At 40.6% G+C, this 18498-nt stretch overlaps 1 protein-coding gene across 1 annotated transcript in view; it reads left to right on the plus strand.

Moving 5' to 3' along the window:
- The window catches only part of GLUD1 (glutamate dehydrogenase 1), a gene marked incomplete at its 5' end in the record, with an annotated part of 34665 nt that overhangs the window by 9066 nt on the left and 7101 nt on the right, over window positions 1-18498 (plus strand). Inside the window, 8 exons of the mRNA XM_083740447.1 lie at window positions 4776-4856; window positions 5926-5981; window positions 6601-6664; window positions 9051-9145; window positions 13312-13491; window positions 16570-16707; window positions 18128-18265; window positions 18399-18479. Coding sequence (XP_083596573.1) covers window positions 4776-4856; window positions 5926-5981; window positions 6601-6664; window positions 9051-9145; window positions 13312-13491; window positions 16570-16707; window positions 18128-18265; window positions 18399-18479 — 833 coding nt within the window. The remainder of the gene's footprint in view (window positions 1-4775; window positions 4857-5925; window positions 5982-6600; window positions 6665-9050; window positions 9146-13311; window positions 13492-16569; window positions 16708-18127; window positions 18266-18398; window positions 18480-18498) is intronic.

Here is an 18498-nt window from a genome sequence, read left to right on the forward strand (position 1 = left end):
GGCTTGGTGTTGTATAGGGAAACCAAATACAGTGGTACCTCAGGTTAAGTACTTAATTCGTTCTGGAGGTCCGTACTTAACCTGAAACTGTTCTTAACCTGAAGCACCACTTTAGCTAATGGGGCCTCTTGCTGCCACCATTATGTCCCCATCATTGCCATTTATTGTCCCTTAAACTTGGTTACCTTTTAAATGATCCCTCTTTCTCTACTTTCTTATGTCTGTGATGTGTGTAGCAATATATGTTACTTTAAAAAAAATCTTTTTCTTTTGAGAGTAGCTAACCTAGTTTGGGGACGCGGGTGGCGCTGTGGGTAAATGCCTCAGCGCCTAGGGCTTGCCGATCGAAAGGTCGGCGGTTCGAATCCCCGCGGCGGGGTGAGCTCCCGTTGCTCAGTCCCAGCGCCTGCCAACCTAGCAGTTCGAAAGCACCCTCGGGTGCAAGTAGATAAATAGGGACCGCTTTCTAGCGGGAAGGTAAACGGCGTTTCCGTGTGCAGCTCTGGCTCGCCAGAGCAGCGATGTCACGCTGGCCACGTGACCCGGAAGTGTCTCCGGACAGCGCTGGCCCCTGGTCTCTTGAGTGAGATGGGCGCACAACCCCAGAGTCTGGCAAGACTGGCCCCTACGGGCAGGGGTACCTATACCTTTACCTTTAACCTAGTTTGGGTGTGTTGATATGGAGACAGCCATAGGGGAAAAATATGTGAAATATATATTTTAAAACTCTATAGTTTATTCTTCCTTTCATAAGCAGAAGTCACAGGATTGCTCTCAAGTTTGCTGATGATTCCAGAGTAACTTTCACTACTGTTCCATTGCAAAGGAGGTGAATCAGTTGTTAATAAATCACAATGTCTTTCTAAGTTAACTTGCATTTTTGGGTGTGCCAGGGAAGGAAAATCCCTAAACAAGTAAGATTCTTTGCTGGTTCAAGTGGAAAGTATTTTGCATAGCTATGAGTCATTTAAGTCTTTTACAGAAAAGCATCTTGTCTCCTCGTCTTTGAGTTTTAGGAGTTGTAACAGTATTGTGCACAACCAAATAAAAAATGTTAACTTTGCTGTGTAACTTCCATGTAGGGGCCTTGCCCCTGCCCTTCAGCACTTTTCCAATGGAGCTCTTTGTTTAGCTTCATAAAACAGTGGGTAATTTTCATAGCTTACTTGGTTAAAAACAAAGTATCAGTGAGCTATCAGTAACAAGATCCTCCTGCCTTATTTCTTTTTAGTCTTCTGGTGTTCCGTCAAACAGATAATGCCAAGATACAACATTTTAACCTTTTTGGTATGCTGATGCAACAGATTGGGCTGTTTAAAATTACATGTCATGTTGATAAACCTAGATGAATTGCCAAACACAAACAATATAGTTATTTCCCTTCTTTGCTGATCGGGAACAAAGATTGATACCTTCACCAGTGATTTGACTGAGAGGTTATTTGAACCACTGTCTCCCCGAGTCGCAGCTTGACTTATAGGTGATAATTTTGCAGGTACTTTGAGATGGTATTGCAGAGCTAAGCTGCTCATTGGAGCACACGTTCTTTGTGGCCCATTATGGTCTCTTGTCAAACTACTGTGCAGTTTTCTGTAGTACTTCAAATGGGAGTTGGGAAAAGCCATAGCAAGCTCCTAGTAGTTGGTACCACTACAATCTATGAGGGTGGCAGTTTGCTGTGGAATCTTATTCAGTAGCTGAGTTGAATGGGTCAGTGGTGATGATGATGATAATTTATATACCACTCTATGCCCACAGGCCTCAGGGTGATTCACAAAATAAAATTGCAATATAAAAATGTAGACTACATAATCGTAATAAAAACAGAAACCAAATAATGGCCCCCCCATTTTTTTAAGGGCATTGGATGACAAATCAACCAAGGGCCTGGTTAAAGAGGAATGTTTTTGCCTGGCACCTAAAAGTGTGTAATGTAGGCACCAAGCGAACCTTCCTGGGGAGAGCATTCCACCAAGGCCCGTTCTCATGTTGCCACCCTCCACACCTCTCAAGGAGGAGGCACACGAAGAAGGGCTTCAGAACATTATCTCAGGGTAGGTGTATGGAAAGAGGTGGTCCTTGAGGTATTGCAGTTATGAGCAACTAGCTTCCTTGCACAGAATACTTGAAGCAGTTTTCTAGGCTCTTTTAAGTACAGTAAAGTCTATACTTGCTGATATTTAAACATCCACAGCACTTTAAACATAAAGATATGGCTACTTAACTCCTACATATCAATGCCCCACCATTTCATTAATGTATTATTTATCGTCCATTTCCCTTTTTGCTATATGCACTACAGCTGCATCATATTCAATAATATTTTATTTGTTTTACTTAGAGATGGAATTGATTGCACAGAAGCTGCTTGCACTCTGGACTAGTCAAATTCACTTGGGAATATGACTGACTTGGGAATATGACTACAATTGCTAATAATGGTCTTTACCTTCATGCACTACATCTGTAACCTACTATTGCTGAATTAGCTCCAGTTCCATAGTAGGGTGTAACAAACATAGCTGCCAGAGAGGTATTACATACAGTCTTATTCTATTGAAGATTAGTTGGATTCCGTATTCTGTAGTGCACCTAATTGCAGATGGTCCAAAGCTGAATGGATTTTGTCTCAAATTGCAGTTTATGAAACTCCTTCATTTATTGAAGTTTGGTCATTTAAATAAATGAGATAGTTCATGTAAGTACTGTATACTTATTTGAGAATTAATTTTAATAGGCTCTAGCAATGCTGAAGAATCCCTGATATTAAGTTGTCTAAATACCAAAGAAATTGAAGGATCTTCTCCCCCAGGTCTTTAAAGGATTATCAACTAAACATTTGATTCTAGCACCAAGCAGCTGGAAATATTCCAGCCTTAATTGTGATTCAGGAGAGCTACATATACAAGAGGCTTGCACTAGTTCAGCAGGTTTAGAAAAGTTTTTTTATGTGGGTTTGGGGGTGGGTGAATGTTCTACCTCTTGGAAACTGTCTTTTGAGCTCTTTGGGTCCTAGTCTTTGGTTCCAGTCAAACTGGAAAGAAGAATAAGCTGACTGAAAACTAAGACTGAAATTAATACTCAAATTAATATGTATATCCTTATCTAGGGTGCCTAGGTATTGAATGATTCTAATGCATATACTGTGTAGTTTGGGTTCTCAAGTATTGAATTGCTGCTTTTGCTTTCTAAGGGTATACAGTATCTCACTGTTAAAAAAACCCAAACCTGCCTTGTGGATCTAACTTGGTAAATTTCTAACTGCTGGAATGAACTTGTCGTGACAGTTACTGAACTTGCTACCTTGCTCAGGGGATTGGGCAACCCTAAGCGTGCTAGCAGACAGCAGGCATGCCTCCAATTAATGTGGTTCCGAAAGACTGGAATGATGAAATGTTGACTCCAGCTAGAACAAACACTGCAATACTGTATGCCCTTGTACATTCCAGGCATGTTACCATTAAAAAGTGGTTCATCTCTTTCCTCTATATGCAGTTACTAGCTTGGCTTCAGAAATGAAGGCGAATGTAAACTGAAACATTTCTGCTCCAGCAAATGATACCAGAGTTGTCAAGGGAATACCCATATTCAGAATGCAGCAACTACGCAGAACAGTGTGGATGGCTCTTGTTTCATTGTACTGTCTCAACTATCAGTGGTCCTGCACTTATATTTTCTTAATGGCAACAACATCACAACTTATGGTTCAAGTAGTTCCTTGAGAAAGGCAGCATGTCCTGTCTTAACACAATTTTTTCATGTATTATAGTTAAACAATTAGTTTACATTCTAGATGCAGAATTGAAAGAGGAATCATTTGAGCTGATTTTGTGTTTCTTAAATACAAATGGAGTTGCTAGAAGCCACTTTTGTACAGAATAGAAATCTCATTTAGCTGACCTTTCTTTGCAGGCTTTCTCTAGAAATATATATATTGGCTAAAGTGACACCTTCCAATTGTTTGTTTCTCCCAGAGCAAGTGTATATCAAGAGGAAGTAATTCATAGGTCATTGCTCAGCCCCTTTTACAAAAGGCAAAGGATAATTTTTTTTTTAAGATTCTGTTAAGTCACTGTAATATCAAAATGAAGGGGGATAATTCTTTTTCTTTAAAGTAGAAATTATTCATATTGTGGCTTCAGGTATTCCAAGCAAGCAAAACTAGCCTCTTGAGGAACAGCTTCCTGCATATGGTAGTAATTTCCAAACCACACACTAACAACCAAATGTGAAGACAGCATTTTGCTCCAGTGCATAAGGGCTAGAATTGGAGTATACCAGTTCTTTGCCTGTAACACTGCAAAACAATGCCAGAATTGCAGGGGTGTTAACCAATAATAATAATTTTGTTACTTACATGCTGCCCATCTGACTTGGTTGCTCAGCCACTCTGGGCAGCATCTAGCAAAAAACTTCCTTAGAGTGGGTAGCACAAACATTCAGGACAGATTGTGTCAGTAAGCTTCTTGGCATATTTAGTAATTGCTACTAATCAAGGAAGGGTATTCAGTTTTAGTCCTTGAATCCACACACAGCTTTATTGTGGTCCATAGACCCAAAGTACGCAGTATTTTAGTTCTTGGATACCTTTGCTGCATACAAATTTGGGGTGTTTTTTGTCTGTCTCCAAAGAACTGAAAAATTGCTTGTGTTGGACTTTTTCACAGTGATTCTTTTGCAATGCTTCTTGTGCAAATGGCACTTAATTCTTAGCCTTTGAGGCTTGTTTCTACTTGACTATGAAAACTTAAGTTGGCTTATTGTTTTCCTTACAGGTATTCGGTACAGTACAGAAGTGAGTGTCGATGAAGTGAAAGCTTTGGCTTCTCTAATGACATACAAATGTGCCGTAGTGGGTAAGTGATGTTTGTAAAGGTCCATGTACGTTCAGTCATTGCCAATGCTATTTAATAATCTTGAGGCCATGTCAAACTTAAATCTCAAGCATTACATTAGAATATGAGATGGGCTACTTACGTATTATATATAAAATATTTAATTCCAACTGTTCTTCATTTGATGTTTCAGTGAAGCAGTTATCTGCTTAAAATGAGAAGAAATTTAGGTTTAGCATTGAATTAGCATAGCCCTTATTTAAGCACTTGCCTGTTAGCCATGGGCAACAAAGAGTTGCATGCAGCTAGGGAAATTGGCTTGTGGAGAGAATATGAATCACTTCAACCCTCTTTTGTGCCCAGCATGGAAACCAAGCTGACTGCCAGAGAAGAAAAGCCACCTTCACACCCAACCTAGAAATATAACTGCTGCAGGAATGACAGAACTCATCCCTTCTCTGCCGTATCCCAGCAGTCTAGTAAACATTCTTTGCCAGTTAGTAACTTTTGTGACCTTTCTAACAGGGCTAAATTAGTGGGATGTGTTGGGAGTAGAGAAGGTTTATATGGGGAATAACCATATTTACTGATTAACAGGATTTGGGAACACACCAAATCAACCTACAATTTATATGGTGCCAAAGCTGCCTGTTAAGCCCCACTAATTCATAAGTCAGACTTAATTCATTGTTTTAAAACACACACATAGGCTAGTTTAGGTGTTCTCTTCTTAAGGAGGGATTAGGATTATACCTCAGGGTCATATAGTCTTTCCCCTGCTTTCTTTCCCAGCTTCGAAATGTGGGAATTTGGGCTCGGCAAAATTCTTCACTTTCTATGATTTATCTCCATATATTTGTGATTCAGTGCCAGTAACAATCTGCATTGCTTTTAAAGGCTTTTTGTGTACGCCACCGTGACGTTTTGCAAGAGGGCGGTATATATATTATTTTGTTAATAAATAAAAATAGAAAATGCCAAATACTCATCACCAGTAGTGGCAGGTTCTGTTTTCCCCATCATTTACCCATACTCCTATTTTGCAAGTTTTGTATTCTTGTTTAACTTAAGCACAAACATTTGTTTTCAGACGTGCCGTTTGGTGGTGCAAAGGCTGGCGTAAAGATCAATCCTAGAAATTATACAGTAAGTTCCAATCTGACAGAAATCTTTTAACCAGCATGCTTAGGTTGGGTAAGTTTGAGAAATAACTCTGCTATAGTAGGGGTGGAAATCTTGTATTCTGTAGCATGTTGAGGAATGAAACATGGGCAATGTATTTGCAATTTAAGGTTTTAAAACAACTAAGGTGTTTCAGAACCTCCTGTGTAAAAGGTTACATTGCTTAATTTTATTTACAGGGGTCCACAGATTTTGGCTGACCTTGTCACCAAGACACTGCTCTCCCTCCCCCCCCCCCCCCCCCCCGGAAGAGCTGGATGTTTTCACTGTTCCTCAAACTCATTGCAAGGTTGGGGTCAATCCCATGTCTCCTTCCTGCTGTTCCAAGTTTAGATCCAGAGATTGGATTAAGAGGTTACTCCCGTAGTTGCACTGCATTTACAAGGTGCTTGGAATGTTTCAAGCACAATGTAACTGGGGGGATGTGTCCCCTACACCAAGCAGAGTTGTTGTAGTATGACTAAGAGCACATAAGCAATGGAAACACAAGTATTGTTGAATGTTTTTCTTGGTAAAATCTTTAACATATGACATTAATGGTTGATGTCTTGCGACCTGGACCTTAACTGCTTTTTTGTTATAGGATAATGAATTGGAAAAAATCACAAGACGGTTTACCATAGAACTCGCAAAGAAGGGCTTTATTGGTACGTTATGCAGCAACTGCTGTAACAATTGCTATGAGAAAGATGGCTCAGCAGCATTTTCTGCCTTTATCTCTCCAGAAAGGTTTTAGTAGTTGCTTAGCATGCTTTGAGTAACTCATGCACCACAGTGTAACTGTTGCATTTATCACCTCTAGGTACATGCAGAAATGCCAAAGTGCTTTGTATCTTTCCTCCAACAAATCTATCAAGTTAGACTGTGTCTGGGCTGCACCACTTCTGATTGCAGATTCTTGTGACTGAATGCCGAGAAGAGTTTTAGCTTCTCTTTGACCTGCTGGTTCCCAAAGCGCAAAGAGTTATTGTTTATGGAGGTGTACCCAGTCATGCCAATTCCCCCATATTGTTTGAAGTGGTAGAGCCCAGACACAGGGTTACTTCCCCAGTGAGAATTGAGTGACTTGCCAGATAACACCTTCCATCCAGTCACTGAGTAGAGCTCTCATATTTATAATACAGTCGAGTTTTATTTAGTAACCTGTCCAATATTGGGGCTCTCCTTTATCATGTGGGATGGAGGAAAGGGCATGCTGGAAAAAGGGAGGACGGGAATCTTTCGTTCCATTAACTTACTTTCAGATTTAAACCATTATCTGTTCCTTTTGAAACTCCCCTTGCCTCTTTTTTCTCTAAGCTTAAGCTACTTGGTCTTTACTTAAAACAGGGATTGCCAATATCTGAATCCAAGAGGTTGACTTTATACTTTAGCCCAAGGTCCATAGTATATTACACTGACATATACACATCTTCTGACCCACTCATAGGCGGTCAGACTGTACCATAAGAGCAACATAACTTTTCTAGTAAGGGCTTTGCCGTGTGATATTTGGGTAAAAATTTACCAAACCTTGATTAAATTTTAGTGGTGCCAGTTGCAAAACTGCTTTATGGCTCAGATCTAGTTACTGTTGGTCATCTCTACTTGAAAAGAAAGATGTTGGCATACTCCAGCGTATTTAGTTGCTTTTGTATATTTTTCAAATATATGTCGTTGTGGCCAGGGTTGCACATGTTTGCATGTATATGTAGCATAGACTTGTTCAGCAGCTGTCACTTATTTTTGCTTTCTTTCCTAATAATTCTGAACACTGTATTTGCTTTGTGCAGCGTTAATGCTTTCATTCTATGGCCCCAGAATTGCACCTGAGTAGCTAACAGCTGTGCAAACGTAGCAAAATAGCTCTTCTTAACCTGGCCAGTTTGCTATTCAGAGCAATTTTGTTACTGTTAGCTTTTTCATGCTGGTCGAAGTTGTGCCAGTTTTAAAGGAAGTTGAGGAAGGAAATTGAAGCTCCACCTTGTAGCAACCAAAAACAAGGCTTTGTCATAGCTTTCCAAAATAACCCAATGGTTTCAGAAATGACTATCTTATACTGTGTTTTCCAGCCTTTACTAATGTCCCTTATAAGTTTCACTTCTGTGTGAATTGTTCTGTTTCCATTTTTTTGTTGTGAATCCCCCCCTCCATAAATTTTTGAATGGCTTCTCATAACCAGACATAACTCTGTAAAAAGGGGCTTGTCCCTACATGAGAAATACTGCAAAGAACTGAACTGCTTCTGGTCTAACAGGAAAATGAATTATTGTTATCTTTGCCTTGTTTTCCTGCTTAAAGATATTTCTTCAAAAAAACACTGTACAGAGGTACCTCGGGATGCGAATGGGATCCGTTCCTGAGCCCCGTTTGCATCACGAGTGGAACGCAAGACGCAACAGCACGTCTGCGCCAGTCACATTTCTCTGCTTCTGCGCATGCGCATGACATTATTTTGAGCGCATGCACGAGCGGCGAAACCTGGAAGTAATATGCTCTGTTACTTCTGGGTTGCCGTGGAGCGCAACTCGAACGCACTCAACCCGGAGCACATTCAATTCGAGGTATGACTGTACAGGGATTCTAGGCTGCCAGTAATCCTAAAAGCACTTTCACGCCAAAACCATGAAGAAAATTAGAGGAAAGCATTAAATACCTTTTCCCAGAGTAAACCGAGTAACACAAACTTGGTCCTGAGTCATATTAACGTGAGACACAAACATCTCAGTAATATGGAGCATGTGAAAAGCCAGGAATGGTTCCACTTAACCTCACATGTGGCTCTAGTATACATTGCTGCTGCATTGGTGTATAGATGATGATAATTAATCATCTGATCCAGAAGTCTTCCAAGCAGCCTCCAAAATGTGGGTGCATCATAAGAAATATTTATTCATTGTTTATAAAGCACAAACCAGTACTGTACTGTACTGTATTGTAGTTCACAAAATGGTGTAAGAGTTGCTATGATATTGATCACTTAAGGTTGGCTGTAAATTGATACAATTGAGACTCGTGTTTGAATTGTGTTGATGGTTTTAATCTTGCCTGCAGGGCCTGGTGTTGATGTGCCTGCTCCTGACATGAGCACAGGTGAGAGGGAGATGTCCTGGATTGCAGACACCTATGCCAATACCATAGGACACTATGTAAGTTCTGAGTGAAGGCACACACTTTAATCTAGGTAGAATTAGTCAACCCATTTTGCCAATTGTGCAACATTTACCATTTCTATAATCTTAAGCACTATGACTAACAGATTTGTGATATTTCGCATGTGCAATACAATGCAGAAGGCTTGTATCACTTTTTAACAAGCCGGCACCACAGTCATTTGTATTGCTACTTGAGTCTTATTCCTGATAGAATTTTGGCATTAGTTTTGAATGTACAAAACTAGTAAAAGCTGTTATAGCAGTTGCTTGATGCTTTTATATATTGCAGAGTAAAACAATACCCCTCTGTTTCAGTACAGGGCTGTTGTTTCATTCTAAATTGGTGGTGTTTAAAAAATTTGGGTAGCTTCACACATTGATGAAGTTAGTGTGACTACATTCTATGAGCCATAATGTTCCCATAATATACAGCCATGCTTGAGTTTTTCTATTGCATGTACACATGAGAAGCTAAGGCCTGTTGCAGCTCCCAGGTACTTGTGCATATGATAGTACAACCTGTTCCCCCAATCTTAATTCTTGCATTATAGAGTCGTATACCTAATGTTGCTCTAATGCAGTGCCTTCCAGATGTTGTTGAACTATAACACTCATAATCTCTGGTGAAATTTTGTCCCATGCTAGTGGGACTGATGGGGTTCTGAGCCTAACATCTGAAGGGCACCCAGTTGTCTACCTCTGCAGTAATGTATAAACCAAGGAAAAATCATGCTAAGAAAAGGCTGGGTCAAATTCTGTTCTGTTGTATACTAGTTCTCTGTGTTCAGGGAGCCTCTTGAATATTGCTACTCAGGCCTATTCATAAAATGAGATTCAGGCCTCTGAGCTACTCATTCCTGCAACCACCAACTGGAACCAGTCAGAAAATAGTAGCTGGGAGTCGCACAGGGATCTTGATTATTGGGAAGAAATCATTGCAGTGATGGGGAAGGCCTATTCCTGAGGTTTTGTCCAGCTTCAAGTTGGAGTAGTACTGGCCAGTGGTCAAATTCACTCTAAAGCTGTCTATACAGTGGTACCCCGAGTTATAAACACTTCATGTTATAAACTCTGCTAACCTGGAAGAGTTACCTCGAGTTGGGAACTTTGCCCCAGAATGAGAACGGAAATCGTGTGCCAGTGGCAGCAAGAGGCCCCATTAGTGAAAGCTCACCTCTAGTTAAGAACAGTTTCAGGTTAAGAATGGACCTCCGGAATGAATTAAGTTCATAACTAGAGGCATCACTGTATATTTTTATTCATTGTAGTATAACTAGAGGTGGACCTTAGTCTCTTAAAAGAAAAATAATTGTGGTGGTTATACGTCCTGCAAGGCTGGCTTTGTTTTGCCTCTTTCCATTTAACACTTGCTCATCTCTGAATAACAGGGCACGAGAATACAGAAGTATGCCTCCTGGTAAAGCAGTTTGAATTCCCTGTCATAATTTATACCACAACAGGAAAAGTGTTTCTTTTTCAGGATACAACAGGCTGGCCTTTGAGAGTTCTTAATTATTCATGCATGAGAAAGCTTTTGAATAATTCCACAGCTCCTTTGGCTAGATTGCTGTGAGTTAGCATTTTGCTTGTTCAAGGTGGCTATGGAAACAAGTTTCTGGAGCAGCTTCTTCATTCGGCCTGTTACATTCAATTTATACTTTGTTTGCAAGTTGAGTGGCAAAATGATAAAGATTCTAATAAACACAAAGTAGAAAGCAATGAGAAGTGTTAAGACTTAAAATCTTTCTTGGCCCACAAGCATGTTGCTGTGATTAAATTCTACTGTGGCAAACTTTTTAGTATTCAGGGCAGTAGACCAGTGTCCCTGTACAGTTTTTGTTTTCCTCTTTTATCTTGTGATTCAAGGCACTATTTCTAAGAGATTTTTTGTCCCTGGGAATGTTTGCATGTTAGTTCTGGGCATCGGATGCCTAAAAACAGGCAAAACATAAGTATTGGGGTAACTTAGTTAATAATTCTCTGCAAACCTGCAGGTTTTAAGTGTCAGTTGAAAATCTCTAGCTCAGTAATTGTTTCATGTAATGTGTTGCCCTAGGAATTAGTTTGAGACTTGGTGTTTCAAGGTTAGTCAAATTGAATTGTAAACCCAGTTCATTTTCAGTTCAAGTATTGCCTAACTTTTTGAAGCAACAGTGTGGCATGCCTTACATGCATTTAAAGTGAAAAAGCTTAGTTCTGTAGTCTTGTATGAACTTCTGCTTTCAAAAGTGCATAGATAGGCATGCATGAAAGTGTTTTGTGGGGTCCAAAAGCTTGCAATAAGTAGGAGTTGGCAGAGTCGTTCATTGCATATTCAAGAAGAGTTTTGTCACATGCTACTGATAGAAAACTAGTTAAAGCAATCTTGGGTAACAGTTTGCAGTTTAATTTCCCATTCCCAAAAACATGAGTGACATCTTAGCTGTAAGTCAATCTACTTGGCTTTCTATGAAACATTCTGATGGTGATCCTCAAATGTTTCCTGCTGTAAAATCACAGTCCTTTCCCAGTTCAGCACAGACACCTGAATCTTGACAAGCTAGAAATGGCCAAGCTGCTCTGCAGCACCCATTGATTCTGTTGTAGGTGCAACAGCTCCCAACCAAAGTGTTGGGTGCCAACCTGCCTGTGGAGCCACAGCTGCTTCCAGACCAGTTGAGTCATGCAGTATCTTGTCTCTGTTCATGCCCTGCACTCTAGGTGTGCCAAGCACAACACTCCACACTGTTGTGTGATATAGCAGGTTTATGGACTAGGTCCTGTGGTTGTGGGATTGTAATCCCAGATGCACTTGCTATGAGAAAAAACACTAATGCTCACTTGTGAATGAAGCAATTCTTATATGAGTCATCAGCAAAAGAAAATAGTTTTATGCTATGAGTCAGATGTTGTTCTAAGGCGTAGCAAGAAGAATGCTGCCGAGAGTTTTAAGGGGCTCCTGCAAAAAGTAGATTTAGAAATGAAGAGGCAGTTGAAAAATGGAAGGAAATGGAAGTTTGTTGATAAGGAAGTTCAAATTGTCCAGAACATTGGTAATATGGGGAATAAGCTTTCCATCTGTCGTTTGTGGGAGGTGTTCCCTCCAGTGGCAGCCCTGCATTATGGAAACACACAGTGAACTTGACACCAGACTGCCAGTTTTTTGTGGTGGTCTTCGTGTTTAACTCGCCCTTTGTGTAATGAATACACATGTGCTAAACTACAAATTAACCAGCCAGCCCCTCTCTGCTTTGTTTTCATTGAGGGAGCAGTGAAACATGCTTCAGCTGTTTTAAAAGAATCTGAAAAAAAGAGGATGAAGCAAAAAAAGTGCAGAAAGAAGTATATAATTAGAAGAGTAACCCTGCTCTGCATAGGCTCAGGTATCCGCCTGGGCTTTTAACAAATTAAAGGATTATGCTAATAGTTTTCAAATAATTGTATTTTATGTTCCCGTTGCCAGATTATTTTAAATGTGATTAAACAGCTTGGGCTGATTTAGTTGTAAACTGCCCGTAGAAGGTTCAGATCCTCTTATGTGCTATTGCAAAGTCGACAAAGTCTACCCAAAGTGGATAATATTTTAAGCATAGTTTAATTGGGATTTCTTATAAGCTTGTTTTAACATAGCAGGGTAGCAAAGCTAGACTAACATGCTTTTTAAGATACATTGAATCAATAAGTGAACTATGAGGAAGCTGTTCCGTTACCTAAAGGGTGCAAATGACATTTATGAACCATTCAAAACTTGGGTGTACCCATTCACAGAAATCACTGGTGTGTGTTGTTACTTGTCAGGAAACCCTGCTGTGAACCAAATCCACCCCTTGAGCAAATGCACACTGATGTAAAATCTAATTAAAAAGCTGTTTAATAATATGTCAAGGTGATCTTAAGTAATTTGGTATCTCTTCTTTCTGGCACTTACATTAGTATTTCTGCTAAATTTACTACATGGCACTTTGCTGGGCAGTAAGCAGATCCTCAAGGCATCCCATGTCATGCAAATGCCTTTAAATTGGTGAAAGTACAGTATTGTGATAAACTGATTTGTTTGTAGGAGCAACAACTAGATATGTTGACTTCAGTGAAGCTAAAACTCATTAGGCATCATTAACACATAAAAATTCAGATGTTTTCCATGGGAATGAACCTAACTAAACTTTTTTATTACTTTTTAGGACATTAATGCCCATGCTTGTGTCACGGGAAAGCCAATAAGCCAAGGTGGTATACATGGTCGTATCTCTGCGACAGGCCGTGGAGTCTTCCATGGAATTGAGAACTTCATTAATGAAGCATCATATATGAGTCTGTTGGGAATGACTCCAGGATTTGGGGATAAGACATTTGCTATCCAGGTAATTTTGTCTAGAATAGTAACCACACTGGAGAGAAAAGCTTTAACTAATAATACGCATCTCATGGGATATTGCTAGAACTTTAAAAAACAGACGTGGTACACAATATGACATTCAGATTCTGCTAAACCAGACACTGTTGGTACATTGGTAAAGAGATCTCCCTCCTTTTCTTTTTTCCTTTTGTATTGTGTCAGATCATAAGCCTGCAGGAACTGACTTCATAAAAAATCTTTGTGTAATGCTTAGAAAAAATTGTGTGTGTTATATATCAATCATGTTGGAAGTAGTATCTTCTGTAGATAGGTCCTTTTTTGTAAAGCATCCTCCAGTGTATGGGGGTTTCATGAACATACAGTAGCTGCTGTACTGCATTCTAGGTCCTGTGCCAGCTGCGTAGTCTGAAAGTAGACAACTTTTTATTCATTTATTAAAAGCATTTATAGCCTACCCTTCATCTCAGTGGATTCCAGGGTGCAGGACAAGCTAGTTTCCATAAAATTTCATGAACAGCCAAGCATAATAACATAACAATAAGAGCAACTAAAACCATGGAGCTGGGTAAATGCCACAAATAGTACTTTCTCTTTCTAATATGATTGTATCAGTCAGAGTTTTGAATTTTACAGTTACCTAGAGTTCAGAAACTTGTATTTGTATTGCTTGCTAGAATCCTTTATTTAGAGCTACGTAGAATCAAATTTTAGATTCGTTAAAACGGAAAGTTGCCCTTACTAAATATGGGGTTGTACTAATGAGTTACTGTATTTTTGCCAATTAATAAGCCAGAGGGGAATTCTGACCTGTGAAAACAAAGGGATGCCAACACTGCCGCTCTGGAATGCTTGTGTTGGCAGAGCTGAAATGGGGTGTGCCTGTGCCCAAACAAACAGGGAAATAATAAGGGGGGAAATGGAGACAGGCAAGCTTTGTCCTTGAATAAAGCTGGAAGTAGGTTGCATCCTTTTCCCTCTGAAGTAACTGATTTAAAAATTAGCTGAAATAGGCTGTACAGACTGCTAAACTGTCAGGGCTGGAGTCTGGCGTAGGTCAGCAACAAAACAATAAATCAACTGAACCCAGTGAAATTATTTATTCAAGGAAACCAACCACAGCTCTGGCCTACTTGTCTCTGAAACATTTTCTAGGAGGTCTTGCACCGATGAAGTAATTGCAAAGACTGAAGGTCCCCACCTTCCCAATGCCCACTAGGGCTCCTCCTCTCCAGGGTCTTTCCTACGCAGTCTCAGGCTGCATCTGCACACAACCACTCTCTGATCTGTTTGTCTCATTTCTCTGTGAGTTATAAAGACCACATGGGATTGAAGCTGGTTGGAGCAAGAGCAGAATACTCACTGGCTTCTGCCTTGGAGTCTGAAATGTGCCCTGCAGCAGCCTCTTCCTGTGCACTAGACTCTGTCACCTCTTCTGCTTCTGACACCGCCTCCCAGTCTGCTTCTTCTCCCTCTGACTACTCCTTGTTGTTCCACTAGGCTCTGAACCTTCTTCCCCGGGGGATTCCTTAGGGGTTCCCCATTTGGTGCCTCCCACCACTCCTCTGCATCCAGCCAGGGCATGGCATATGCTAGTGCAAATTTACTTGCATCCTAAGTAGTCATTCCTAGTGCAAACATCTAGGATTGGGTTCCAAAGCCATATGAATTTTCCTCTAGGAGGATCCAAACCTCCTTTTCTCTAGCTTAAAGAGTTCAGCATCAGCATTCCAAACTACTGGGAAGAGGAAGAAATATTCTTGAAACTGAGTATCTTTCAGTGTAACCTTTGGGAAAACTAAACACATTGCTTTAATGGGTGATGGTGAAATCTTTCATGGACTTTCAGCTACTTTCTTATATCCCCAGTAACAAACATGGCATCCCCTGAAATGTGAATACCGTACCTGACCATAAGGCGCACATAGTTTTTAGAGGAGGAAAACAAGAAAAATAATAATCTGAATCACAGCCTCCTTGAGAGGAGCGTGATCCACGCAGAGGCTTGGGACGCTTGGAAGGGAAGCTGCGCATCCACCAGCCATATGGTTGATGGGGCGCAGCTTCCATCCTAAGCCTCTGCAAGGATCACTCTCCTCCTGCAGAGGCTTGGGAGTCTTTCCTTCTCCCCACTTTTTTCTCCCTCTCCCCAAGCAGCACAGCCCCCTTTTCCAGCCTCCTCCTCTCCATCCATTTCACCCAAACTCCTCAGGCGACGCCTGCAATTTCTCCCCTTCGCTGCTGCCTCTCCTTTGCCCTCTACCATGACTCTCCACTTGCAGCAACCTACCTCCTCTCCCTTCGCCCCGCTTCTCAGTCCCCCTCCTCTCCGTCCTCTTTCTCCCCTCTCTCGGCAACTGCCTCTTCCTGCCATCCTCCAGCCAACATCCCCGAAGCTATCGGGAAAGGGGAGGCCATCGGCAAAGCCTCTCTCAAAGAGAGCGCAAGACAATGTCACACAGTCTGCCTGCCTCTCCCAAACCTTCCCGGGGCTTCAGGGGAAAGGGAAGGCTGCCAACAACCCGGGAGGGTGGGGCAATGGCATGCATCGCACTCAAGTGATTTGGCTCCAGGGACCACACATTTGCTCCATTATATGCACAGACAAAAAGTGCATCTTATGGAGTGAAAAATACGGTAGGTTGTGATTTAACCAGCAAAGGGTTTGATATCTCCCGTTTATTTGTACAGTGGTGCCTTGCTAGACGAAATTAATCCGTTCCGCGATTCTCTTCGTCTAGCGGTTTTTTCGTCTTGCGAAGCAAGCCCATTGACAGCTTAGCGGATTAGTGCTAGAGCTGTCAAGCGGCTTCCAGCGATCAGCTGTTAAGCGGCTTATCAGCGGAACAGCTGATAAGCGGCTTAGCGGCTTAGGAAAAGGGCAAAAAAAGCAAAAAAAAACCGCTGGGGGACGCAAGATTTTTTCGTCTTGTGAAGCAACCCCATAGGGAAATTCGTTTTGCGAAGCGCCTCCAAAACAGAAAAACCCTTTCGTCTAGCGGGTTTTTCGTCTTGCGAGGCGTTCGTCTTGCGGGGCACCACTGTACAGTGATCTTGAGCCTAAATATACTTCTCTTCTTAACAGGGATTTGGCAATGTAGGATTGCATTCTATGAGGTATCTTCATCGTTACGGTGCAAAATGTGTTGCCATTGGAGAAAAAGATGGCGCAATCTGGAATCCTGATGGACTTGACCCAAAGGAGTTGGAAGATTACAAATTGGTATGAAAAACTGGTTCTTGATTTCATTGCAAATTTGTACAGCAAAATTAAACAACATATTGGCAATGGAGAAGGTACATTTGAGTATTTTGATCAATAAAACAGGGGGGAAAGTGTTCCATAAATGTGTGTTAGGACTACTCGATATAAAGAATTTAATCATAGATTTGTATTTGGAAAGTATATCTGCTGACTTTACCATTAAGGAAATTTCCTTAGAGATCCATATAGCATCGATCCGACTGCTCGACTGATGTACTTCTGACTGGAAAGTATATTCTCTGTCTAGTGGGTGTTTAAACCTCCAGGCATCAATTAAATTTAAATTTTCAATCATTGCAAAGAAGGTTTGTGGTTATTTCCCTTCTTTTGACTCTGATTTCCTTATTGTTCTGTCCATCTCTAAAGAAAATACTCCATTCATATCTCCTAACATAATAATATTTTGGTCCATGTACTCCATTAGCCTGTTTTTTAATTTTTTTTAAAAATCAGCCTTCTTTTCCTTCGGGGCTTATATTCCTACAATTACAACCTTTCCCCCTGTATTGTAATTTGTGTCGCAATCACTCTTCCCAGTTCATCTTTAAATAACAATTGTGGTTCAAATTTGGGCCTAATATACAAAGCTACTCCTCGTTGCTTGGTGCTGTCTGATGATACAAATTCCAAACAACGTCCTTTGTTTATCAGTAATCTGTCTTTTAGCAATATGTGCTTCTTGTAAACAAATTGTATCTAAATTTTGTTTCTTTAAAATATGTGCTATTTTATTTACTTTTACTTTTCCATTCAATCCATTTACATTCCAGCTTAATATTTTCATATCTGCAATATTGGTTAGCTTTCAAAGTCTTGTCTTATCTTTTTTACTTTTCTTTTTCTTCCTATTTTTATCTTCTTCCTCCTCCTGACTGTCTACACTATCCTCTGATTGTTCTGGGTCCTGTCCTCCTACTGCACCTTCTAGAGCGGGGTCTGTACCTCCAAAATCTTTATGATACTTCCTACAGAATTTCTCTACCTCCTTTTCATCTCTGATTCTATGTTTATAAGTTAAAGAGTTACTTTCTGGGTACTCCCAGCGGTACCTGGTGTCATTTCTTCTGAGAGTACCTCCAATGTGTTTAAATGGGGCCCTTTTTTTAAGGAGACGGGGAAGGACTTCTTTATATAAAATAGTTTCTCTCCCCCCAATTTTGAATTTATTATTATGAGTCTGCCATATTTTGTCTTCTATGCACCCCAAATTTAGGTGTATCAGGCAGTCTCCAGGCCATTTTTGGCCCTTGCTTGTTTGGATCTAATTCTATACCTAATTCTATGGAATTAGATATAGAAGCAGATTGGATTATTGAAACTTCTGTTCTATTTGAATTCACTGGAATGAGCCATTGACTTCCCTTTTGTATCCAAACAGCAACATGGATCGATTCTCACCTACCCAAAGGCACAGCCCCTGGACTGCCACATTCTTGAAGCAGACTGTGACATCCTCATCCCAGCTGCCAGTGAAAAACAGTTAACAAAGGCCAATGCCCACAAGGTCAAAGCAAAAGTAAGAGGACCCTGCAGAATAAATGCTTGATAATGGATCCAGAAGTTGTGATCTTCTTGCTATGGAAAAATTGTGTTATTTTTGATCAAAAGTTATTCTATATTCAGCTGTAATATTTTATTTTATTTTCCAGATAATTGCTGAAGGTGCTAACGGACCCACAACTCCTGAGGCAGATAAAATCTTCCTGGAAAGGAATATCATGGTTATTCCGGTAAGGTATATAATTCCTC

This window comes from Podarcis gaigeae (assembly GCF_964106915.1).
Source record: "Podarcis gaigeae genome assembly, chromosome: 5".
In the NCBI taxonomy this organism is placed as follows: Eukaryota; Metazoa; Chordata; class Lepidosauria; order Squamata; family Lacertidae; genus Podarcis; species Podarcis gaigeae.